Below are 27,488 nucleotides of genomic sequence, written 5' to 3'. Positions count from 1 at the left end.
TCAGTTAATGGATGATTACATTGGAATGTCAGCCTTTCTCTTCGCTGCCATTTAAACGGAAGAGAGCAAGCAGCTCTCCAGCTCAAACAGAGGAGGACAACCAATGAATGAATAACGGAACACTTTCATTCATTCTGAAGAAAGAAAAACATAAAAACACAGTGGCGACAAAGCCAAGTGTGTGATGGACTAATCTCCCTGCATCAAGAGGGGACGGCCCAGAATTGATTGCAAGAGCTTTTTGTTTGCCTTGCATGCCAAATTGTTATCTCCCATTAAAGGAGTGTGTACACAGCCATGTACCCAGACATAAATCATAGAGCTTGGGCTCTCTGAAGCTTAAGGAGGAGCAATCCATTACATTCCAGTAGACATAGAGGAAGTGCCTGAGCCCACTCCCTTAGCTACTCTTATTATCATAATCATCCCCCTTAAATGATGCAGTCTGGGACATAGACACCAACCTGTGGCGCACTGAGATGCACTCAAACATCTAAGACAGTGTGACAAGGCTCATGGAGACATGGATAGACAAGCACACAGAGTCATATCAGTGTCCACAGGCTTGACTTCAGTGTCTGTATCAACATAGATTAAGATACTAGACAAATATTCTATCACTGTGCTGTGATGGTCACAGGTATCTTACAGACCAAATCATTTCTGATAAACAGATGTATTATTGTAAAGTTGTATATCATCCATGCATTGATAAGTTTCATATGCCTCTGTTCTGTTTTCTAATTGACAACGGTAATTCAAGCGACTCTTAACTTCTCTGGGAGTTGGTTTCTTTCTGTGAAGAGTGTGGGGGAGAAGTGTAGGCGAGAAGTGTGGGGGAGATAGGGGTCAGTCAGTGGCCCCTGGGTAGAGTGGTCGGTCAAGTGTGGACACCACTCAGCCATGATTCCTCAGACTTTATGGCCCCCTAGGCAATGGTGATTCAGTAACAAGGACAATTCCTCTTGCCAATATTGGTTAATGACATTTCAAGAAGGGATGAGTTGGCTTGTATCCCTATAAGCAAATAAGCACTGTAGTGCAATTCTTTCAATTCAAATATCATCTCTTCCTCTGAATCTGCTCAGCAGTCTGTGGACAAGGGCAGGGCATCTCTGACGGCAGGTTCAATCCACACCATGACTATTATTAGTAATAGGGTGTTGTTAGACTGGGGGCAGCCATAACAGCGGTGCAGTGGCAGGACAACATTGCCTTTTGGCCAATAGTTTAGCTGTATTTAAACTGAGGAAAAGTATGAAAACGGGAATAAAAAAAAAATTGTCCTTATAGTTCTTTACAATTCTTACTCATTATTGTACCGAGAGAGCATGGCAAAAGTAGGCCATGCAAACTGATAGAAGTGTGTGAGAAGTACATTATTTGCTGGGTGTGTTGAGACCCAGTGAAGAGATCCCCAGAGCACACACTCAGTATCCTTCCACCTCTGTTCAAACGAATGGCCCTCATCTGAATGTGATGGTGAGGGAGTTAAGCTTTATTATGGACCTCAACTGAGATTATAGTCAGTAGCTGAAAAGAACAATGCCATGAATTGTCAGGCTATTGTATGTTTGCTAATACTCCATCTAATGTTTCGTTTTGTATTGAAATCCTGAATTTGTAATGTAAACTCAGCAAAAAAAGAAACATCCCTTTTTCAGGACCCTGCCTTTCAAAGATAATTTGTAAAAATCCAAATAACTTCACAGATCTTCATTGTAAAGGGTTTAAACACTGTTGCCCATGCTTGCTCAATGAACCATAAACAATTAATGAACATGCACCTGTGGAACGGTCGTTAAGACACTAACAGCTTACAGACGGTAGGCAATTAAGGTCACAGTTATGAAAACACTAAAGAGGCCTTTCTACTGACTCTGAAAAACACCAAAAGAAAGATGCCCAGGGTCCCTGCTCATCTGCGTGAACGTGCCTTAGGCATGCTCCAAGTTGGCATGAGGACTGCAGATGTGGCCAGGGAAATAAATTGCAATGTTCGTACTGTGAGATGCCTAAGACAGCGCTACAGGGAGACAGGATGGACAGCTGATCGTCCTCGCTGTGGCAGACCACGTGTAACAACACCTGCACAGGATCGGTACATCAGAACATCACACCTGCGGGACAGGTACAGGATGGCAACAACAACTGCCGGAGTTACACCAGGAACGCAAAATCCCTCCATCAGTGCTCAGACTGTCCGCAATAGGCTGAGAGAGGCTGGACTGAGGGCTTGTAGGCCTGTTGTAAGGCAGGTCCTCACCAGACATCACAGGCAACAACGTCGCCTAGGGGTACAAACCCACCGATGCTGGACCAGACAGGACTGGCAAAAAGTGCTCTTCACTGACGAGTCGCGGTTTTGTCTCACCATGGGTGATGGTCGGATTCTCGTTTATCGTCGAAAGGAATGAGCGTTACACCGAGGCCTGTACTCTGGAGCGGGATCGATTTGGAGGTGGAAGGTCCGTCATGGTCTGGGGCGGTGTGTCACAGCATCATCGGACTGAGCTTGTTGTCATTGCAGGCAATCTCAACACTGTGCGTTACAGGGAAGACATCCTCCTCCCTCATGTGGTACCCTTCCTGCAGGCTCATCCTGACATGACCCTCCAGCATGACAATACCACCAGCCATACTGCTCGTTCTGTGCGTGATTTCCTGCAAGACAGGAATGTCAGTGTTCTGCCATGGCCAGCGAAGAGCCCGGATCTCAATCCCTTTGAGCACGTCTGGGACCTGTTGGATCGGAGGGTGAGGGCCAGGGCCATTCCCCCCAGAAATGTCAGGGAACTTGCAGGTGCCTTGGTGGAAGAGTGGGGTAACATCTCACAGCAAGAACTGGCAAATCTGGTGCAGTCCATGAGGAGGAGATGCACTGCAGTACTTAATGCAGCTGGTGGCCACACCAGATACTGACTGTTACTTTTGATTTTGACCCCCCTTTGTTCAGGGACACATTATTCAATTTCTGTTAGTCACATGTCTGTGGAACTTGTTCAGTTTATGTCTCAGTTGTTGAATCTTGTTATGTTCATTCAAATATTTACATATGTTAAGTTTGCTGAAAATAAACGCAGTTGACAGTGTGGGGGGCATTTCTTTTTTTGCTGAGTTTAGGTTACTAGTTCCCATATCACATTAGTAATTTACTAAGGCATCTTCAAAGCATATACAGTAGGCTGATGCTGTATAAGACTTGTTCTCTCCTTTACTCACCTGACATCTACCCACACTGACTAAGTAGGTCTATTAATAACCTCCTGCAAATGAAAAATCCCACACCAGTGTTTGAAAGCTCATCAAATATAAAACAATAATTTATTATTTCTCTCATTTTTTAAAGACATCAAATTGGGTGGCTAAGTAAGGATTTGTTAAACTGTGTTATTTGGAGTCCTACGAAGGTAAGGCGACTACACTGTGCTTCAACAATAACATAGAAAGATTCTGATTTCAACAAATGCGTGACAGTTTTCCTCTATCCTGATACATACACAATATCACTTCTTGAAGGTGGAATATGTAACAGATGATACCCACTGGTTGTATAACTTTTTAAAAACAGCACCCAATGAGATCTTCAATAACTAAAAAGTGTTTTGTTTATAAAAAAAAACAATGAGGTTGAGTTACATTTACAACAGTCTTTTGCAGATTATGTGTTGACCTTGAAGCTAAATATTTGTGTATTTCTTTCAATAAGCAAAAGGTATGTACACTACATGACCAAAAGTATGTGGACACCTGCTCATTGAACATCTAATTCCAAAATCTTGGCCATTAATATGGAGTTGCTGCTATAACAGCCTCCTCTCTTCTGGGAAGGCTTTATACTAGATGTTGGAACATTGCTGCGGGGACTTGCTTCCATTCAGCCACAAGAGCATTAGTGAGGTCGGGCACTGATGTTAGGCGATTAGGCCTGGCTCGCAGTTAGCGTTCCAATTCATCCCAAAGGTGTTCTATGGGGTTGAGGCCAGGGCTCTGTGCAGGCCAGTCAAGTTCTTCCACACCGATCTCGAAAAAACTATTTCTTTATGGACCTCACTTTGTGCACGGGGGCATTGTCATGCTGAAACAGGAAAGGGCCTTCCCCAAACTGTTGCCACAAAATTGGAAGCACAGAATCGTCTAGAATGTCATTGTATGCTGTAGCGTTAAGATTTCCCTTCACTGGAACTAAGGGGCCTAGTCCGAATGATGAAAAACAGCCGCAGACCATTATTCCTCCTCCACCAAACTTTACAGTTGGCACTATGCATTGGGGCAGGTAGCGTTCTCCTGGCATCCGCCAAACCCAGATTCATCCATCGGACCGCCAGATGGTGAAGTATGATTCATCACTCCAGAGAACGCGTTTCCACTGCTCCAGTCCATTGGCGACAAGCTTTACACCACTCCAGCCGATGCTTGGCATTGCGCATTGTGATCTTAGGCTTGCGTGGGGCTGCTCGCCCATGGAAACCCATTTCATGAAGCTCCCGACTAACAGTTATTTTGCTGACGTTGCTTCCAGAGGCAGTTTGGAATTTGGTAGTGAGTGTTACAACCGAGGACAGACGGCTGAGCCATTGTTGCTCCTAGACGTTTCCACTTCATTATAACAGCAGTTGACCGGGGCAGCTCTAGCAGGGCAGAAATTTGACGAACTGACTTGTTGGAAAGGTGGCATCCTATGACGGTGCGACATTGAAAGTCACTGAGCTCTTCAGTATGGGCCATTCCACTGCCAATGTTTTTCTATGGAGATTGCATGGCTGTGTGCTCAATTTTATACACCTGTCAGCAATGGGTGTGGCTGAAATAGCCGAATCCACTAATTTGAAGGGGTGTCCACATACTTTTGTATATATAGTGTATACCAGTAAAATACTGCTAAGAGATATTTGTTAGAAAATTAATAAAACAACAAAATATGTAAATGTTGGATTGACACACGGTCTTGACACACCGTCTTGACACACAGAACAAAGGTAGAAACCCACTGGGCACACACTGGTTGATTAAGCGTTATTTCCACGTCATTTCAATGAAATTACGTTGAACCAATGTGGAATAGACGTTGAATTGACATCTGTGCCCAGTGGGAAAGTTATTGAAAGCATTTGAAAACAGTCTTTTATCATCCTTATCCTGTCAATTATAATCTTCAACGTCCATCCATGGAACACTCTGTAAAGTATCCCTCAACCACCCGCAGGGGCCAAAAGGTCCTTCAGAAAGGCTTTACCTGTTTTATATTTACAAAATGTTGCCACATTGAACGAGGCAGGAATCTCTACCCCAATCGGTAGTGTCCTATTTACAGTACATTACACCCCAGGCCTGTCCTGTCCTGTCCTGTCTGCCTACTACACTGTGGTGACGGACAGGAGGGAGTTGTACACTCGCGTGCCGTCAGGCGACTTAGCACCATGGGTCAAAAGTTCCTGGATAGTCATCCAATTGTCAAAGATTTTCTTGTTCCTCTTTTTCATCATCTTTTTGTGGCTCAGCTCGATGATGTTGGGCTCCTTCTTGTCGTCATCCAGGCTGGCCTGTTCCTTCAGGCAGTCAGCGCGGCTCTGCTTCATGAACTCGCGGCGCTGCTTCTGCTCCTTGGCGCGCACCGCATGCTGCTTCCTCTCCTCCTTGCTCCAGTACCGTCCTATCTTCAGCTCGCTGATGGCGTCATCGTCTGTGGTCATGCCGCTGCGCTCCTCGCGGATACGCAGGGCGCGCTCCTTCAGCAGCTTGTCCCTGATGGGCCTCTTGGTGATGTAGCGTGTGCCATCGCTGCGGATCTTCACCTTCCACTCCTTCTTGGGCTCCAGCATGTCTCCGGGGGTCACAGGGTCACTGCGGCTGACCAGACTGACCAGGCTCATTTGGCTCTGAGCGTACTCCACGGCAGACTTCTGCTGGATCAGCTGCATGTAGCTCTGGTAGTGCTGGGCGTGTGCCGGGATGTGGGCATGTTTGTATGGGGAGCGGGGCTGGGCCAGCTTGTGAGTAGACTCTCCCAGCTTACACTCCGTCTCCTCCGCCTGCAGGCCACACTCAGACTCCTTAGAGGAGGAGGGCCTGATTCTGCTGGGGCCATCGGATTCTTGGACAGGAGACAGCAGGGGCTTGAGGATCCTGTTGTTGAGCCCTGTGCTGCTGTAGGCCCCGGGCTCGCCCTGGTTCTCTGCCCCCCTGCAGAGAGAGTTGTCTGGGGACAGCTCCAGGGTGAGGGGGGTACTGCGGCAGCTCTCTCCGGTGTTGTAGGCGCTGGAGCTGTCCTTGTCCGACTTCTCGGGCAGCTCGTTGATGTCGGAGAGCTCGTGGCGGCGCACATCGACGCTGGTGTTGTAGTTGCGGAAGCCGCTGTTGTGCAGCATCCAGGACTCGCGGTACTGCTCCCTCAGCTGCTGCATCTTGTGGGCCCGGACGATGTTGAGGCACTCAAGCTCGATGCTGCGCAGCTCCTCGTTCAGGATGTCCAGCTCCTTGTCCACCCCCTCCTCGGCACTTCCGGACCCGGCACTCTGGCAGTACAGGCCCTGGGGGCCCCCCGCGCTCCTCACCTGGCACTTCAGCTCCAGGAGCTCTCGGAAGCGCTCGCACTCGTCGGCGGGGATACCCAGGAAGTCAGCATGGTCATAGTCTGCAGAGATGAAGGACTCACTGCTGAAGGGCAGGTCAGTGCTACCCAGGGTGTCCTGGCTATAGGTCAGCATCCTGCGGCTGCCCAGCGTGTTGGAGGCCGTGGTCTGGTCGTCCCCCAGGTTCTCCTGCTCAGAGCTCTCGTCATTGCGCGTGCTCTCGTCGGTGCGCGTGCTCTCGTCGGTGCGGCCAACCCCACTGTCCTTCTCGTGGTGGTTGGACAACAGGGTGGCTGTGTCCGTTGTTCCACCATCCTCCTCATGCTTCTTCTGCAACACCAGACAATAGGATTAATAATTTAATAACCTTTTAACACACATTATTAGATGAGTTTTCTCTGTACTTATTATTGACTATGTGAACCTAACCACATCACTGCTACTACATTTCAGTATGTAAAGTAATGTGGGCCATTATGGTAACTGAGCATATGTTACCCTGTCTGGAATTGGCTCATCTTCAGCAACATGCAGGTGAGCATATGTGAATCTGTGATTGATCGAGCCATCTTGTTGACTCAGGCTGTGTGTACTGTGTGTGTCTACAGTGCTCTATGCTGGCTGCTGTACCGTACCTGCTGCAGCATGCTGGCGGTGAACTGCATGGCCTGGTGGTGCTGCTGCTCCAGCATGTCCATGTGGAGGTCATCCAGGAAGTCGTTCCTGTCGTCATCTATCCAACCCTCATCCAGCTGGGACACAGGGGACAAGAGAGAGGAGGAGGGAGAGGGAGGAGGACGTTAGTCTCTGCCAATTAAGGCTACAGTACAACTCAGGAAACAGACTAATACAGTCTATACATGCCTAGTACTAGAGAGGGTCTAGGAGGTGGGTGGTGAGTTTACCTGGATCTCTGGTCTGGCCACCAGTAGGCACACATTCTGATTCTCCTCACTGGTCAACAAAGCCACAGCATCCTCTCGGTTCTGGATCTCAATTCCATTGATCTAAATGGAGAAAAGAAGAGGAGGAATGGAATCAGAGTCGGGCTCCAAAAAGGTAATGCATAATATATTATTATAAAGTTCCTTGTAAGTATTGAGAGTGTTTATCCTTACCTGGATAATTCTATCTCCCTCTCTGATCCTGCCATCCTTTGCAGCGATGCTGTTTGGGTCAATCTAAGGAAATAGAGCAGGGCATGTTTTCATTTCAAGCAGACTTTCAGTCACAGAGGAAAGACACAGCATAAAGAAACAAAGTTCTGAGAATTATTTTCTGCAGGTTTTGATATTCTTAACTCAGGTTGTGTTCTGTCTGTTACTATAGTGACCACAAGATGATAAATGAAGTTGTATCCAACCAGCACCCATTATTACTTTTTCTTCTTTACATCCTAACCGTGACAACAGTATACCAGGGAGGGGGCACCAAGGAAAGGGCTTGTCTCGTTTCTTTCTCGTGTATAACCACTTTAACCAACACAAAAATTATGTGTGTATCTGGCCATGGCTATAGGTGTGCTACATACCTCACTGACGTAGATCCCAGTCTCGTCCTCATCGTCAGTCCTGTAGCAGACAGTCAAACCAAGCTTGTCCTGGATGTTGGCTCTGTACAAATCCACTTCCTGCAACAAGGCAAACACACAGAATTGAACATCACAGATCTCTCTCTCTCAATGTGTGGAGTGGAGTTCCATGGTTGCTGTTGTTTTCTTAGACACAACCAGCAGTATATTGAGTTCAACATAGGTCCATACACACACAACGATCCATCAATCACAATAATGGCTCCTTCAAGCCGATGCCCTGTAACTCTTGGGGACAATGACAGGATGAACGATGATCCACTGGCTTGCAGCTGAGCAGTGTCCCATTTGTCACTAGTCAACACCTGTAATCTGTGAGATACAGACCCTGATACTAGCTGTCCTATGCCTCGGGGTCAGAGGTGGAGAGAGGGTTAACCCCCCAACACAACTGTTCTCTACCATGGCAGCTGACTACTGAAATCCCCCCTAATCTCCAAAACAGAACACATAGAATACTCTGTGGTTTCAGACAGGGTTTAAACAAAAAACAGAAGGATTTCCATAAACACACAAAAAAAGAGTAAAGTGTATTATTTTCACACGAGACAGTATAATCTGTAATTGACTACAGCGGATTTCCCTTTACTGTCCCATTACAGTACAATACCCCTTTAAAATGACCTTTCATCTGAACTGATAGCCAGACCTCATTCACACCTTTGTTGTGGAACTACATCATAAGCCGATTAAATGTAGCATAACATCATTATGCAAATATGTTAGCACCAGCATTCCAGTGTAAGCATCTATAAAAACCAGGGTAGGGGGGACTGAGACAGAAACCCTTCATAACAACTCAGAGAGTACCAACAGCGTCATCTTACTGTACTGCAGTAGAAAGGAAGACAGGGAGAACATCAGCCATGGACTAAACTAAGGTCCAACAGAAGGAGGCCACTGGATCCTTTGTCATTGTCCACAGCATTGAGATCAGTGGCTCTGAGCTAGAAGGCTTCATCAGATAGACCTTGGGTCTAGGACAGGGTCAGAGCAGGAAGTCTGTGTGCTGTGCATCTGTCCTTGGCTTGGACAGCATAAACTTCACCTCTCTCTCTGCTCTCTGGCTTCATGTTGGTGATAGGTTATTAATGCACTACACTGGTGGGGAGGAGAGGAGGGGAATCAGGGGTCAGAGGAGGAGCACCCTGAGACCTTGGAGTCTATCTCCCGGCTACATCCTTATTCATTACACCATTGTTAATGTGCATCATCAGATCGATCACTCTGCTTCCTATTATCAGTGCCATCTACAGTAATTCTCCTCAGTGCATAAGCCTCTCTGAACGCCCCCCTCCAATGCAAAGACACATTAGGCATTGTCACAAAGTAAGTAATGATGTCACCGTTTCGCATCTGCTCAGGGGTACTATGGAGCAAACAAGTCACTCGACTCCTGTCTGGCCTAAATACTAAAGTGTCGTTACGGGACTAGAATGGGCTCAGATCATCAATAACGGTGATATATTGGGAGAATGGGCATTAGTTATTGGTGGCTAACAGAGCCATTGGGATGAAGACACGGCTGGAGGGATATAGTGTTGGATGTATTAATGTATATCTTCATTGAGAAGGTGAGAGGGAGAGAAGGGGTAGAGAGGAGGAGAGGGGGAGAGAGTGTGAGAAGAAGAGAGGGTGAGATGGGTAGAGAGGAAGAGAGGAGGAGAGAGTGGGAGAAGAATAGAGGGTGAGATGGGTAGAGAGGAGTCGTCTGTCTGTTACCTCATATTCCAGCTCCTCTCGCTCCATCTCCAGCTGCATGCCCTCCAGGAAATCATTGGGGTCAAAGTACTCGTGCCCAGGGGAATGCCTATGAAAGCAATTCAACACAATAAAGACAGTTATATAGGAAATAGACCAACCTCCAGAAACTAATAACACTGTTGTTCCTACCGTTTACAAGGCTTGTCATGATTCATCTGTTCCTACAGTGTTACCAGTGAGAACTTTCAGTTAGATCTTATTCTATTGCTACATTTGAAATGACTTACATTTACATTTACATTTACGTCATTTAGCAGACGCTCTTATCCAGAGCGACTTACAAATAGGTGCATTCACCTTATAGCCAGTGGGATCACCACTTTACAATGTATTTTTTTTTTTTTTTTTTGTGACTTGAGAATGGAAAACAAGTGCCCACATTATTTTGTAAAAGTGGAATCTTAAATCAAGTTTTATGAAGTGTCTTTGGCCTGAGGTTAATCAGAAATTAAAATGTTATGTTTTTAATTTGACTGAAACCAATTAAAATAATAATGATTGACCATTAAAGAGCAACTGCTCCTACCAATAATGTTGTACACACATAGACCGTGAGCTCCAGGCCACAAAGACACACAGCTTGTGGACGACAGACAGGTAGTAATTCAATATGCTAACACAAATTAACAAGGCCATCTTCATTAACCATGTGCCCCAGGACCTGATATCTCACTAAGTGACAGCTGTAACATTCACATGAACTTTAGTTAGAACATTCTGTTTTAATGAACTGGCAAAGTGACACTGTATCCAAATATTCTTCCTTTACCTGAGCCTTTTCTTTACTGACTGGGTAGTTTTCAACAGACTGATTTTGCCTATCAAGTCATTTTCCAATCAGTGACCATGAATGAAAGAAAATAAGGAAAGGAATCATCTTGTCTTTTAACCCCGTCCCTCCCCTTCACTCTAACCCAGCCGATAGGACAGTGTGCTGTAACTCACTCCTCAGGCATTAGGTATTGCTCCAGTACAGCCACGGTGGGGGCGGCGGCAGGCAGCTTGGTGAGGGCAATGATGTGTTGGAAGGTGATGTCTGTCTGGGTGCTGATGTCTACCACCTGGGTGTCTGAGGCAGGGATGGAGGGTTTGGGGCGGGGGACCCGGCGAAGCACTTGGACCATGATGGGCTCCTTGGCCGTGCGGAAAACCTCCACCGCCTGGTTATGTGTGACCTTGGACAGGTCCTTCCCATTCACCTGCACACACAGACGGAGACAGGATATGGTTAACTATAGAGGTGTCTGGATTTGACTTTGAAAAGTATTTCTTTTTCAATGGCTATATGACAGTTTGCTTGTACACAGCACACTGTTGTAACACACACACACACACACAAAGTAAATGAGGGGATGAGACATACTTAAATTACACTATTCATCTCTCTCTATTGCTTCCCCCCATCTCTCTTTCATGTTCACAAGCTGGGGTTTATTGTAAGTAGATGGATACAGTACATCTCCAAGATGATCCAAACTCCCTCCTCATGCTACATCAGCCCTGATACCATAATCTTGTAGATGATTACACCATCAGATCACTGGATGAGTGTGTCTGTGGATTTCCACAAAAACCCAGGAGGAGAGTATTCCAGCCTGACAGTGGTGTGCGATAATTTATTACTGCCTCAGTCTGTTTGACAGGGACACAGCCCGACCGAGCAGAATAGGACTTTCATTAGGACTGAGCCCCTCTTTAATTCATCAAGAAGAAGAATCTGAGCTCCACTCAAAGATTAGCTGCTATGCCAGGCTACTGCAGTATGTTAACCTGGTGTGATTAATTTCAGCAGCAGGCCGGACTGCACTGTCACACAGAAGAAGCTAGTTAAATTGGGATGAGCCACTAAAGTAAATTCCCTCTGCCTTCTCAATCCTTATAATGAAGTGGATGTGTCATTGTATCTCATGAGGGATTTACCGTTTGTTATACATGCATTGTCTAGGTTCTTACATAATAGTAAAAACAGTATAGGACAATATAATTTCATTAAAACGTGTAGCTATCCCTGATGTTTTTACGTGACAAAACATGACAAAGAAAGAACACAGAGAACTGTGTAGCCTACATGCTTACCAGAGCAAAAATCCTATACCAAACCCTAACCCCCAAAAAGAACAGCCAAAACAACAAAACAGGAGTGAACTTCATTAAGATGTCAGGAAGACAAGACAGCACCACACGAGATGGGCTGTCCTCCTGCTAGCAGCGCTGCACGGCACCCTGGGTCAGCAGCCTGCCTCTCTTCTCGGCTTATCAGGCCTCTCCCAGAGCCTCCGCCAGTTCCACTCTCAATCAGCGCAGCATTTGGAATTTGTTCGTTTGTGATTCCTGGACGTGTGAGAGCTTTGATAGGATCTGAGCCCGGGGCTCTTCTCATTTCAGAGACTGGCCACGCTCTCCTCTCCCCCTGCCTGCTTCTCCACACACACACACGGCAGGGCCAAGATAGCCCACTGTGAGCTCACTGAGAAGACTGATGTCCAGGTGTATACCTCTGGAGCTCATTAGACATGTTCTCCCTCTCTCGTTCTCTCTCTCTGGATTAATTTTCTGAAAAGTGTGAAATTGGTTGATACTGTTTCCTCTGGCCATTTTTGTCTCATTCTAATTCACAGCAGAAGGTTTCAGGCTTAACTGGGATACTGTAGAACAGGGATAGCAGCAATGTCAACCCTGTCCCTGTGACTTAATTATGGCATGTGTGCCATCCTGGATTCTGGTTCCAGTCTGGTTATGCTTGTGTCTAATACCTACTAATTTATAATAGCCACCAGTCCCAAGTATTTGGGAGAATTTGCCAACTTTCTGTGGTAATACTTGTATCTTAGAATGTGCTCCATGCTAAGACATCACCACAGAGCACTGAGCTGTGTGTGTGTGTATAAGGAGGAGGAGGGGACATTATGCACTTCAACTTTGAAGAGGTTATGTACTCACTAATAACCAGAGTATTAACGCTAATTCCAGCCTAGAGGGTAATTGGATAATCTCAAATTAGTTCAACTTCCATTTCTCCAACATCACAACTTGGCCAAAAGTAATAACTTCCATTTACAATTTGCACTGAATAATTGAGAGAAAATGGAATGAGAAGAGATGTGCCGAATCATTACGAAATTGAAAAAAAAAAACTTTAAAAAAGTTATGTGAGGACGAGTGTTGAGAAGGAGGCTTTGGAGACATCTGTGCACAAACACACATAGGCTATAAACAAAAAAGTAAAAACAAAGTTCACCTTTCTCTGTCTCACTCTGTCCATTTCTCTGGGTTAGCAGTGTTTGTTCAGATCAGATTTGAGGAACAGTCTTGTCTCTCTCAGACAGGCTTGGTTGCCCTGGAATCCCAGTTGTTCTTGAAGGCAGTGACCCAGAGACAAAGCCAAGCCCCTCCTGCAGAGCTGGAGCATTCCGCCTCAACGCCCTCAATGGGGGGCGTCCCGTACAAGGCAGGAAGGGGGTCCCACGGCCTCCATTCACCACTACCCTCACCTCTGACATGGCACGGCCTAGTGCAGCGCACTAATAAAGACCCAAACATTATGCACAGCTCGCTATAGCGCCGTTCTAGCGAAATCATGTACCTTTTAAGCCTTTATCTCCAAGCATTCACATTTGGTTGTCGAAAATGAATCTGGGAATACTCTTTAAACTGTAATGAACAGCAGTTAATGACTTTTTATCAGTAAAATAATCTACCCACTTCTAAAATGTTATCACCTGCAAAGTTCACATGAGCATTATGCCAAGCACTAGAATCTGGTGTTTTGTTGACTGAAAGCAGCAATGAGTGACATGTAGAATGACTGTGTAAACCTTTCATACAGCCCTCCCTCAGTGAAGGGTCTCGTAAATCCAATGTAATGACAAGAGGGCAGTGAGCTCAGCTCTGCTCCCTGTTCAAAGAATACTAATGAGGTCTGAATCAGATGCCTGGTGTATTTCTGACTGTCCAGACACTAAGGGCCATTCCTTTGTTATTCACACCCTGTTTCCTTCCATTTAGACATCACATCAGATCACTGGCTCAGACTCTAGAGGGGATTGTCTCCTTTCGAAAGCCGGATAATAATACACCATTTGAAAGGAGTCCGAGAAGGTATGCTACAGCATACTAAATGTTCTGCATTTTATCATTGGCCATAAAATGAGCTGAATGTTGGACCTCAGACATTACATTTTACATTTTAATCATTTAGCAGACACTCTTATCCAGAGTGACGTACAGTTAGTGAGTGCATACATTTTCATACTGGCCCCCCGTGGGAAACGAACCCACAACCCTGAAGTTGCAAGCACCATGCTCTACCAACTGAGCTACAGGGGACGACCCTGACATGTGATAGAGATGTCTGTCTGTCTCGTCCTGGAGGTAATGAGGAACACAAATGAACAGACCAGCCACCCTCCCTTAACCTCACTCACCCCCAACACCCCTGGAATGCAAATAAATCCAGATTGAGACTTTGGCATGAAGGCAGCAGGTGTGTGTAGTGTGTGTGTGTGTGTATCAGTCGCTCCCTGATTGCTGACCTGCTGCCAAATAGGCGTATCTGTCAAATTGCGAGAACAGTCACTTTCATTCTAGCCCAATAGTGCAGCTGGGGTCTGCCTCAAGAGAATTCAAGTAATGTGGAAGAAACATCAACAGCACCAAGTGGACGTGTATAACTTTGAGTATTATTGATGAAAATATTATATTGGAAAGGCTTTACAAAAACTACAGATTTGAGGCAAGGCATACAATGCAACATGTTAGAATTCTCTCTTATATAGTTGTTCATGCTCCAACTAATCTTTCTTATATAGACACTTGTTCAGAAGGGACCATGAGTAGCGCTCGCTTCTCTCTCTAAAGGCTCTCTTTATGGTTCACTTCTTAAGAAAATTCTTAAAAGTCTGCATTGTTTTTAACAGAAAGACTTGACGGTTTAGTTTCAGGGGGCCTATAGCTGCTTCAGTGGCAGCGGAAGCGTTTTCTCAATGTGGGTTCATTCAGTTCCCAACTACAGTTAATCCCTCTTTTATTTCACGTTTTAAAATGTTCAACATAAAAGCAGTACGGCTTGGTGAGCTTGGTAATGGTCTCGTTCTGAGTGTGCGTGGTTTGTGTGGGTTTTATTCTTTTCACTGACTGTGGGGAAAGTCTTTCCATACTCTGAGAGTTAAAAATACAGCAGTCTTTATTTACTGCAGCTGGCAGGCTTACAGAGGAATACAGAACAAATAGTGAGAAACTAATGCCGCTAGTAAGCATGGCAGGCTGAAAAATACACTACTGTTTACTTGCTCCTAATCTGATATAAGCATGGGACATTCTGTTATCCACAGTAGATCAATAAAATACCCAGAATCACTTCCTTTAGGCATTCTGCTGCCTTCCTCTTAATGAGCTCAATGTAAGGTGCTGATCAAGAAGAAGGGCTTTCCTAGTTTCCCACACTGACGGAACAAGCACCTTTCACTTACAATTTGAACAACGGTTTTAACTGAGATGACTGAGAACTGCTCTGAACCAGGCTGTGCTGTCTGACATTGGTTTACACTGGTCAGGTTAGAACATCTGGCCATGAGGTCGAGTCTGTGTGTTACCCTCATGGATAACATGAGGATGGGAGTGGAGTGCGTCTGCTGGCAGTATACCACAGCAGTCTCTGACTCTGCCTGCCTCTAACTGTTGCTCCACAGCGAGGGCAGGAGATTGAGACATAAGGGGAGCGAGGGTTCAACCCAGTGGGGTAGTAATCACCGGCAGTGGGGCTGAGACCCAGGGCTCTGTCACCCTTCATTATCTATAATAATAATAATAATAATAATAATATGCCATTTAGCAGACGCTTTTAACCAAAGCGTTTTTACATATGGGTGGTCCCGGGGATCGAACCCACTACCCTGCCGTTACAAGCGCCATGCTCTACCAATTGAGCTACAGAGGACCACACCATTATCTCCCTCTGCTGGCCCACAGTCACCCAGTCCCAGTCCCTGAGCAGCAGCAGCAGCACACACACAGGCTCATTTCTCTACACACCCCCTGTGAGGACTGACAGCAGGCAGCATCTCCTGTTAGCTCTACCATCATTTACTCAGGACGGCATCATCTCAGATGATATAGTAGTACACTCAGAGAAAAAGCTGCTGTGTGTGTAACCCATGCCTTCCTCTCTCAATCTTCCCAGAATGCCAGGACACACGCTACAAACACACCCAATCAAAATAGACTTGTCTGTTTAAATGACAGTGACTGATGGCATCAAGCTGTATCCTGCAGGGATCGCAGCAGGGCTACAGGAGCCACCTGTGGCATCCTCATCTTCACACAGGGAATTAAAGCTCTGGGTCCCAGGTGGCCCCCACAGGTCACAGTAAAACACATCCTGTTCACCACATCAACACTTAACACCAGGGGCCTGAGTGCAGCATGGGACAGTTTCAAGTTTTAATGTCACATGCACAAGTATAGTGAAATGCCTTTATTGCAAGCTCTAAACCCAACAATGCAGTAATCAATATCAATGTAGTACACCAAATTGCATAAGGTAGAACAAAAAGAAGAAATTAAGAATAAGAACACAAGGGTCAGTTCCAATACCATATTTACAATGTGCATGGATACTGGAGTGATAGGGTTGGATATGTTTAGGGGTAAGGTGACTAGGCATCAGGATATACACTACATGACCAAAAGTATGTGGACACCTGCTCGTCAAAAATCTTATTCCAAAATCATGGGCATTATATGGAGTTGGTCCCCCCTTTGCTGCTATAGCAGCCTCCTCTCTTCTGGAAAGGCTTTCCACTAGATGTTGGAACATTGCTGCGGGGACTTGCTTCCAGTCAGCCACAAGAGCATTAGTGAGGTCAGGCGGGAGAGTATTTGACCTCTGTGATTGCCAACAAGGGTTTTGCCACCAAGTACTAAGTCATGTTTTGCAGAGGGGGTCAAATACTTATTTCCCTCATTAAAATGCAAATCAATTTCTAACATTTTTGACATGCGTTTTTCTGGATTTTTTTGTTGTTATTCTGTCTCTCACTGTTCAAATAAACCTACCATTAAAATTATAGACTCATCATTTCTTTGCCAGTGGGCAAACATACAAAATCAGCAGGGGATCAAATACTTTTTTCCCCTCACTGAATGCTTGGGGTCATTGTCCATTTGCGACCAAGCTTGAACTTCCTGACTGATGTCTTGAGATGCTGCTTCAATATATCCACATAATTTTCGTTCCTTATGATGCCATCTATTTTGTGAAGTGCACCAGTCCCTCCTGCAGCAAAGCACCCCCACAGTATGATGCTGCCACCCCCGTGCTTCATGGTTGGGATGGTGTTCTTCGGCTTGCAAGCCTTCCCCTTTTTCCTCCAAACATAATGATGGTCATTATGGCCAAACAGTTCTATTTTTGTTTCATCAGACCAGAGGACATTTCTCCAAAAAGTACGATCTTTGTCCCCATGTGCAGTTGCAAACCATACTCTGGCTTTTCTATGGCGGTTTTGGAGCAGTGGCTTCTTCCTTCCTGAACGGCCTTTCAGGTTATTTCGATATAGGACTCGTTTGACTGTGGATATAGATACTTTTGTACCTGTTTCCTCCAGCATCTTCACAAGGTCCTTTGCTGTCGTTCTGGGATTGATTTGCACTTTTCGCACCAAAGTACGTTCATCTCTAGGAGACAGAACATGTCTCCTTCCTGAGCGGTATGACGGCTGCATGGTCCCATGGTGTTTATACTTGCGTACTATTGTTTGTACAGATGAACGTGGTACCTTCAGACATTTGGAAATTGCTCCCAAGGATGAAACAGACTTGTGGAGGTCTACTATTTTTTTTCAGAGTTCTCTACCATTTTTTTCCAGAGTTTCTTCTGATTCATTTAGATTTTCCCATGATGTCAAGCAAAGAGGCACTGAGTTTGAAGGTAGGCCTTGAAATACATCCACAGGTACACCTCCAATTGACTCAAACGATGTCAATTAGCCTATCAGAAGCTTCTAAAGCCATGACATCATTTTCTGGAATTTTCCAAGCTGTTTAAAGGCACAGTCAACTTAGTGTATGTAAACCTCTGACCCACTGGAATTGTGATACAGTGAATTATAAGTGAAATAATCTGTCTGTAAACAATTGTTGGAAAAATTACTTGTGTCATGCACAAAGTAGATGTCCTAACCGACTTGCCAAAACTATAGTTTGTTAACAAGAAATTTGTGGAGGGGTTGAAAAACAAGTTTTAATGACTCCAACCTAACTTCCGACTTCAACTGTAGGTATTCTTCTTATCTAGGTGGGTGAGGGCAGTGTGGAGTGCAATTGAGATTGCGTCTTCTATGGATTAACATTAGTTGAATGGCGCCGGAGAAGATGGCTGCCGTTTTACAGCCCTATATTGTACTATTATGTGTGTTTTTTCGCGTTATTTGTAAGTTATTCTGTACATAATGTTTCTGCCACCGTCTCTTATGACCAGAAAGAGCTTCTGGATATCAGGACAGCGATAACTCACCTCGTATTGGACTAAGATTTTTTCTTCAATGAGTCGGACGCGAAGGATATTCTACAGACACCCGACAAGGCCCAAATCCCTGTCATTCGCATGAGAAAGAGACAGAGATATCGTGGACGTAGGTCGGGGTGCCTTGTAAGGATCCGACGGCGAGCGAGTAAACTGCCTCTTCCATCAATCCTATTAGCCAATGTTCAATAATTTGAAAATAAATTGTACGACCTAAGGTTAAGGTTATCCTACCAACGGGACATTAAAAACTGTAATATGTTTCACCGAGTCGTGGCTGAACGACGACATGGATAACATACAGCTGGCCGGATTTACGCTACATCGGCAGGATAGAACAGCTGACTCCGGTAAGACAAGAGGTGGCGGTCGGTGTATATTTGTAAACAACAGCTGGTGCATAAAATCTAATACTAAAGAAGTCTTGAGGTTTTGCTCGCCTGAGATAGTGTATCTCATGATAAGCTGTAGACCACACTATTTACCAAGAGAGTTTTCATCTATATTTTTCGTAGCTGTCTATTTACCACCATAAACCGATGCTGGCACTAAGACTGCACTCAATGAGCTGTATAAGGCCATAAGTAAACAGGAAAACGCTCAACTAGAGGCAGTGCTCCTAATGGCCGGGGATTTTAATGTAGGGAAACTTAAATGCGTTCTACCTAATGTCTACCAGCATGTTAAATGTGCAACCAGAAGAAAAAAAAACTCTAGACCACCTTTACTCCACACAGAGACGCGTACAAAGCTCTCCCTCGCCCTCCATTTGGCAAATCTGACCATAACTATATCCTCCTGATTCCTGCTTATAAGAAAAAACTAAACCAGTGTCTCGGTTAATAAGGAAGTGGTCAGATGACGCAGATGCTAAGCTACAGGACTGTTTTGTTAGCACAGACTGGAATATGTTCCGGGATTCTTCCGATAGCATTGAGGAGTACACCACATCAGTCACTGGCTTCATCAATAAGTGCATCTATGACGTCGTCCCCACAGTGACTGTACGTACATACCCCAACCAGAAGCCATAGATTACAGGCAACATCCACACTGAGCTAAAGGGGAGAGCTGCCACTTTCAAGGAGCGGGACTCTAACCTTGACGCTTATAAGAAATCTATGCCCTCCGACGAACCATCAAACAGGCAAAGAGTCAATACAGGACTAAGATTAAATCGTACTACACCGGCTCTGACGCTCGTCGGATGTGGCAGTGCTTGAAAACTATTACAGACTACAAAGGGAAGCACAGCTGCGAGCTGCCCAGTGACACAATCCTACCAGACAACCTAAATCACTTCTATGCTCGCTTCGAGGCAAGCAACACTGAAGCATGCATGAGAGCATCAGCTGTTCCGGATGACTGTGTGATCACGCTCTCCGTAATCGATGTGAGTAAGACTTTTAAGCAGGTCTACATTCACAAGGCCGCAGGGCGGATTACCAGGACGTGTACTCCGAGTATGCGCTAACCAACTGGCAAGTGTCTTCACTGACATTTTCAACATGTTCCTGACTGAGTCTGTAATACCAACATGTTTCAAGCAGACCACCATAGTCCCTGTGCCCAAGAACACTAAGATAACCTGCCTAAATGACTAACGACCCGTAGCACTCACGTCTGTAGCCATGAAGTGCTTTGAAAGGCTGGTCATGGCTCACATCAACACCATTATCCCAGAAAACCATCATTAAGTTTGCCGACAACACAACAGTGGAAGGCCTGATCACCGACAACAATGAGACAGCCTATAGGGAGGAGGTCAGAGACCTGGCCGTGTGGTGCAAGGATAACAACCTCTCCCTCAACGTGATCAAGACAAAGGAGATGATTGTGGACTACAGGAAAAAAAAGAGGACTGAGCACGTCCCCATTCTCATCGAAGGGGCTGTAGTGGAACAGGTTGAGAACTTCAAGTTCCTTGGTGTCCACATCACCAACAAACTATCATGGTCCAAACACACCAAGACAGTTGTGAAGAGGGCACGACAAAGCCTATTCCCCCTCAGAAGACTGAAAAGATTTGGCATGGGGGTCCTCAAATCCTGAAAATGTTCTACAGCTGCACCATCGAGAGCATCCTGACTGGTTGCATCACTGCCTGGTATGGCAACTTCTCGGCTTCCGAGGGTAGTGCATACGGCCCAGTACATCACTGGTGCAAAGCTTCCTGCCATCCAGGACCTCTATACCAGGCGGTGTCAGAGGAAGGCCCTTAAAATTGTCAAAGACTCCAGCCACCCTAGTCATAGACTGTTCTCTCTGCTACCGCCCGGCAAGCGGTACCGGAGCGCCAAGTCTAGGTCCAAAAGGCTTCTTAACAGCTTCTACCCGCAAGCCATCAGACTCCTGAACAGCTAATCATGGCTACCCAGACTATTTGCATTGACGTCACACCCCACCCCACCCCAACCCCCTCTTTTACGCTGCTGCTACTCTGTTTAATATTTATGCATAGTCACTTTAACTCTACCCACATGTACATATTACCTCGACTAACCAGTGCCCCTGCACATTGACTCTGTACCGGTACCACCTGTCTGTCTGTCTTCCCACACAGTAATCTGTGAGGACATATGGGTCCAAATGATGATGTCTTTCTATTTCAGGACACTGCCGGGCCTTTGTGGCAAAATGTAATAATGTTCATGTCATTCCAGAGAGTAAATTAAGAATAATGGTTGACGATAACCAGTCAGAAAGCAGCAAACTGTAGAAGTACACCACACTGAGATTTGAAAGCTCTATGATACTGTGCATCAGTTGTTGTTCCATATCTGACACTATGATGGTTCTTCTTCTTCTTCTTCTTCTTCTTCTTCTTCTTCTTCTTCTTCTTCTTCTTCTTCTTCTTCTTCTTCTTCTTCTTCTTCTTCTTCTTCTTCTTCTTCTTCTTCTTCTTCTTCTTCTTCTTCTTCTTCTTCTTCTTCTTCTTCTTCTTCTTCTTCTTCTTCTTCTTCTTCTTCTTCTTCTTCTTCTTCTTCTTCTTCTTCTTCTTCTTCTTCTTCTTCTTCTTCTTCTTCTTCTTCTTCTTCTTCTTCTTCTTCTTCTTGTTATAGGGATTGGCAGCCAATTCTCTCTCTGTGTTTAGTGCATTGCATAATTTTTTTATTTTTATGGATCAGCTTAATATTGCAGATAGATTGTATCTTCTATCAATGTCATTGTCTGCATCACTTCCAATCCCCCATGTTTTTTTAAAATATATATATATACTTCAACCACACCATCCTTTCCCTACTTGGAGTAAATTAGTGAACAACAATGCCCAGGCCTCTACTTCCGGTCTATACTTACTATCTACACCTTATGGACAGAGTTCATTTTACAATAATTATATTATATATATATATATATATATATATATATATATATATTATTATTTATTTATTTTTTGCTCCTGAACTTCTTCTACTCTCAACCTCTCCGATCATTTTCATGATGTCCATCCGGTTTGCTTCTATATGCCATATCTTTCTAACTGTGCTCTTTCCCAAAAGCTCCCAACATACAACCTATATACTTATTATGGACACAGTATGCTTACATTATTAGCTATCTTTGTTATTATTTGTTGTTATTTGTTATTAGTCCCATCCTTCAACTCTATTCAATACCTCCCATCTATCTCTTAACACCATCCATATAGGATTTCTATTTGCCATATATATTTCAACCGTACTGTGATGTTTTACAAAAGTTCTGAACCTTTCTCATTGCTTCTACAGATTGTGAATTAAAAATAAACATTTTTGCTAAAAGTATTATTATATTATTGATTGATTGACTATGACTTTTCAGATCACCCAGTAATGCTATCTGCAAATTTAGTTCCAGGTACATATTGCAATCCTTTAGCCATTCCTGGACCTGTGTCCAAAAACAAGCTACAAATGGACAGAACCAAAACAAATGATCTAATGATTCTGTCTCTTCACAGCAAAATCTGCAGAGCTGGGAAGATTGTATCCCCCATATAAATAACATTCTATTGGTAGCAAGAATTTTATATAGGAATTTAAATTGAAAGATTCAAATTTTTTAATCCTGTGTCGTTTTGCGTGTCAGTTCATAAACACTATGCCATGGGATCGGTACGTCAAAGATCTCTTCCCAACTATTTTGCAATCTATATGGGACGGCTGTCAATCCTTTGGTCCTTAAGTGAAACTGATATACTTTTTTATTTATCACAGTTTTCCTTAACCAATTATGTTCTTTAATGCAAGGCCGACAGACAAGTTCCTTACTTTCTCCCCCTTCCACTTTCCTCTTCCACTTTTGCGGTAAGGCTGCAATTATTTGGTTGTAATTTTGGGTAGAGCAGACATTTCCATATGTTTTTGTTAGCTGCATGTGCGACATAACTCCACCAGTCCTACCGATGATATCATTTACGAAGATTATACCTTTTTTAAACATTCTGTCAAAAAATAAAGGTTTTTTGTCAATTAGTATATTTGAATTTAACCACAATATTTGTTGCATTATTTGTTCTGTCGTTTCTGGAGGATTTAATTGAAATTGCAACCAACTTTCTATGGCTTGTTTTAGAAATAGTGATATTTGTGAGATTATTTCCTTTTCAAATAACTCGAAAGGGAGAGGTTGTAATCTGAATAAAGTGAAAAAGGCCTTTCTTGAACATTGGGTGAGACAATCTTACTAATTTGCTTGAGAACCAGTTCGGATTTAAGTATAACTTTTGTATGACTGAAGCTTTTAGTGATAGGTCTAATGCTTTAATATTTAATAATTTCTGTCCTCCGAATTCATATTCATTATATAAATATGCCCTTTTAATTTTGTCTGGCTTGCCGTTCCAAATAAAATTGAATATTTTTTTCTCATATAACTTAAAAAACTGTTCGCTAGGTGTAGGCAAGACCATAAGCAAATAGGTAAACTGGGATAATACTAAAGAGTTAATCAGGGTGATTTTTCCACAAATTGACAGGTATTTTCCTTTCCATGGTAGTAAGATCTTATCTATTTTTGCTAACTTTCTATTAAAATTTATTGAAGTGAGATCATTTATTTCCTTTGGGATATGTATTCCGAGTGCATTGCATAACTTGTTTCAGAGTGTGTTTGTGGTGTCTGTGTTGTTATATCTACATATGGTGTCTGTGCTCCTCAGTGCCATCCTCAGGCTTGGACTGAGGACGGAGGAACGGGGGACAGGGGGATGGAGGAACGGGGGGGGACAGGGGCTTGTACGAGGAGGAGCGCTCCCCTGTGGCTGCCAGCCACCTGCTTCAGTTTTGAACAGATGTGGAGGCGCACCAGGGTGAACATGCCTGTTATTAAAAACAGTGTAGTGGGCTCCTCCAGCCTTCCCATCAGCGTAGCCTGCTTTGTCTCCCCACCCCGCCTCTGTCAAGCCTCATTATCAGGAGAGGGTGAGAGGGGGAGAGGGGGAGGAAGAGTGGGAGAGCCGTCCTGGAGCTCCACATGTCATGGTGCTTTAATGACAGGGGTCCTGACAGTTTTTGGAACAAGGCCAATTTTCATATAATTTTGATGAATATCAGAATATTTTGAAGTGAAAGATCTTAGGGGTCCAATAGTATCTCACAGTTGTCTCAGATCACAAATGCATGAAATCGGATTCTTTACTCACAAACTCTCCCTCTATAACGAGCTGTAAAGACGGCACAGTCAAGCAGCAGTGAAAACGTTGTTGAGGCGAGCTCCCGTCTGGATGTGAGCCTGAATGGGGGGCTTGTGTTGGAGCTCTCATTAAGCCCTGGGTCTTCTACGAAAACACATACAGGCGCCAGGACCATTAGAGGCCACTTGTGGAGAGATTAAGAGCCGTCAGTCAGACAGGACTGTCAGATAGTTTCCAGCTCCCTACCTTCACTGCCCTGACAAAAGCAGCAGAGCTTGCATCTCTGCGTGGTGCTTACCTTTCCAGCTGTGAGGAGTGAGCGTGGGGTTCAGGCTGTTCCAGGGGTCAAGTTTACATAGAGGGGGGACTGAGACAGTACCTCCCTCCCTCCTCCCTCCCTCCTTCCCTCCCATACCTAGCCTGCCCTGCTCAACGCTCTAATTATCTGGACTTCTTCTGCCTTCAGGCTGCCTTTCATGCTGCTAACTAATACTCTTTCCCAAACAGTGGCTTTTCAAAGGGTTTCTTCATTGAAATCAATGCCATAACTGATCTTCACATATTTGGCATAGTACAGAGGATTTTTTGTTGAGCAGATGGTTTAAAAGACATGACTCAAACACGATCTGTTAAGCCTTTTTGTAGTGTTTGGCTTATTGCGCTCAATTTCAAAAGAGTCAACTGAAGAGGCAAAGAACGTCCGTCACGGCAACCAACGGTTGCTGATTCAACAGGGATTCCTAAACCAACTATGTTAAAATGTAATTCTTAGTAGAGATGACACACCCACTAGACCGGAGACTCGTATCCATAACTGACTAGAAGGACAGCGATGCCTTGTGTGTGTAAACAGTGAGAAATAGAGAGAGTAGCAGGGAGTGTTGTGTATCATTAAACCCCCAGGGAGCTGTGTGTGTGTGTGAGGGTTGCGTGGTGTGGGCAGTGTGCTAGGCACCCTGATCTAGAGGATCTGTGTGTATTATCAGTAGAGGAAACAGGCCTGCTGCCTGATCCCCAATGTATCCAATCCTAGGGTTCCCTGACAGACAACACAGACCTCCCTGATCTACCATGATCTCTGTCTACAACCACAGCTCCAGCCCCAGCTCCAGCCCCATAGGATGAATTTAACAGGCGTGCGGGCAAACACACACACACACCCTTTTGAACTCTCCCATAAGGTGGCCACATGGCACTGTCTGGCACACGCCTGCGTGAACTTGGGCATGCGTGCAGAGTGCAGACGGACAGATGCACGCATGCATGCACTCACTTACGGAAAGGCCCTGAGGTCTGATCCACAGATTGGGATAATGGAGAGACTGAAGCCATGTGAAGATATATGCTGACACTGGCAGTGAAAAGACAATGTTTACCCACAGATATTACTTTCACCCTGATCATTAGAAGCCTGAGACCACCCTCCCTGTCACAGTACAGGTCCTGTTCTAACAGGAAGTGACCACCTCAACCCTGGCCTGAGGCACACTCCTCAGGACAGTGAGTGAGTGACCAAAATGAAGCTGCACAACACAACAATCCCATGGTTTATAAGCCACCGTCCTGCTGCCACGGACGCAAAAAGCAAGACATAACAAAGAGCTTCATTATGTTCTCAATTAGAGATGTTGGAACGGCTGACGGCATGGCTAACGGGTTCTGGACCCTTAACGAGAACATCTCTGCTCTCACACCATAGGCTGATGGCTGACAGAAATAGAGCCATTCAAACAGGACTTGAGCAACGCAGAAAAAACGGTTTTACTGTGCAAGGAAGGTTAATCGAATTGCTAATATTTTTCTTTACTGGTAATGTCACATTGAGATGATGCTTAATCTTTTATCCAGCAGAGTGGCCCGGGGAAACCAAGGCAGACAACATCCTTCCGTATTGTTTATCATTCAAGTCAAGGTGCATCAATACAAATAGATGTTTCAAGTTGAAACATATGTAGCATTATCTGTGTGATCGTAGAGGAAAGAAGGGAGGGAGGTTGCTGAATGGGCTAGTCTGAGGTTAGCTACCAGTGATGAATAGGGTTTGATGTGAAACACAGCGCAGCCGAGCAGCTTGTCTGCTCTGCCTGGCTCAGTCTGGTCAGGTGGCTCTCCCTCCAGGTAAGAGAAATGGGCAAGGCAGAGGGAGGGAGGGTGTCATAAGACAAACAGTAGGACTCCACCAGCTAACAGCCAGCTAACAGCCTGCCAATCAACAGTAATTGGCAGGCAGAATGACAGCCTGGCTGTGGCTGGAGAGGGAGAGGAACAAAGGAACTCACTGCACTCCTCTAGTGCCATCTTCTTGCTGTCATGTTTATTTTGTTGGGGGGTGAAAACATGAAATGGAGAAGAAGAGGGGTCTGTCTGGTCCTCATCACATCAGCTGTTTGATTTACACAAATCCAGAATCCATTTAGCATCACAAAAACATACCCCTTCCTTCCCAGAGTCCCCGAGTCAGGGCAAAACCTTTTAGTCATTTTGAACCAGCCCTGGAATGATCAAAGCAGGGTGATTTGCAGACACAATACTGAGACAGGGCCGGGGCTGTCATCTCTCACTAATGGGTGGGAACAGAACAGCTTTTTGGGGAATAATGAGGGAGATACACACAGAGCTTGCTCATTAACTTCACTTAAATAGCCACCATGCAGCCTGCCACACAGCAGCACCCTGCTCACTAAATGGGTATGTAATATGCTGACAACACTCAGCTGGTGCCCTTCAGGAAAGAACAGAGAGAAAAACCCAAAGCTAGAAAACATTACTGAGGTTCTGTTCACAAGACTAAAACACAGTCTGTCAGAGTGAGACACTTGGAGCTAAAGCCTTGTCTGCTGACACAATCTCTAGTTGTGTTCTTATTAACACATTGGTAGTGCATACCTGCTTTAAGATGAATATTCACTATTAGAAAAAAGGGTGCTATCTAGAACCTAAAAGGGTTCTTTGGCTGTCCCCATAGAAAAACCCTTTGAAGAACCCTTTTTGGTTCCAGGTAGAACCCTTTTGAGTTTCATGTAGAACCCTTTACACGTAGGGTTCTACATGAAACCCAAAAGAGTTCTACCTGGAACCAAAAAGGGATCTACTTGGAACCAAAAAGGGTTCTCCGATGGGGACAGATTGGGGACAGAAGAACCCTTTTGGAACCCTTTTTTCTATGAGTGTAGTAGTCGTATTGTAGAGCGAAGAAGATAATGAAGAAGTATGTGTACACTAGAGGGAATGGTCATGTGTTTGATCTGAAGAACCCCCTTCTGGCCACAAAGGAAACTACACATCAGTGTATCTTTCCCATCATAAGAACATTGCTGACTCTATCTACATTTAATAAATGAAGCTACTCTCTCCCTGCCAGACAGAGTTACTACTTTTAATAGGCATAGCAGCAGCAGCTAATGTACAAGAGGCAGCTTGTTC

General features: G+C 44.7%; 1 protein-coding gene across 2 annotated transcripts in view; it reads right to left on the bottom strand.

The window, feature by feature from the left end:
• Nucleotides 1-5,357: 5,357 nt before the first annotated feature.
• LOC311138075 (E3 ubiquitin-protein ligase PDZRN3-B-like) overlaps nucleotides 5,358-27,488 on the bottom strand; it is a gene marked incomplete at both ends in the record, with an annotated part of 133,616 nt that continues 111,485 nt past the window's right edge. For both annotated transcript variants that reach the window (XM_084172731.1, XM_084172732.1), the window contains 7 exons: nucleotides 5,358-6,902; nucleotides 7,208-7,324; nucleotides 7,478-7,579; nucleotides 7,691-7,753; nucleotides 8,104-8,202; nucleotides 9,886-9,973; nucleotides 10,873-11,126. In XM_084172731.1, the coding sequence (XP_084028857.1) occupies nucleotides 5,358-6,902; nucleotides 7,208-7,324; nucleotides 7,478-7,579; nucleotides 7,691-7,753; nucleotides 8,104-8,202; nucleotides 9,886-9,973; nucleotides 10,873-11,126 (2,268 nt within the window). The remainder of the gene's footprint in view (nucleotides 6,903-7,207; nucleotides 7,325-7,477; nucleotides 7,580-7,690; nucleotides 7,754-8,103; nucleotides 8,203-9,885; nucleotides 9,974-10,872; nucleotides 11,127-27,488) is intronic.

The sequence above is a fragment of the Coregonus lavaretus genome, assembly GCF_964263955.1.
Source record: "Coregonus lavaretus genome assembly, chromosome: 12".
Taxonomy (NCBI): domain Eukaryota; kingdom Metazoa; phylum Chordata; class Actinopteri; order Salmoniformes; family Salmonidae; genus Coregonus; species Coregonus lavaretus.
This window is presented reverse-complemented; position numbering and strand designations above follow the sequence as displayed.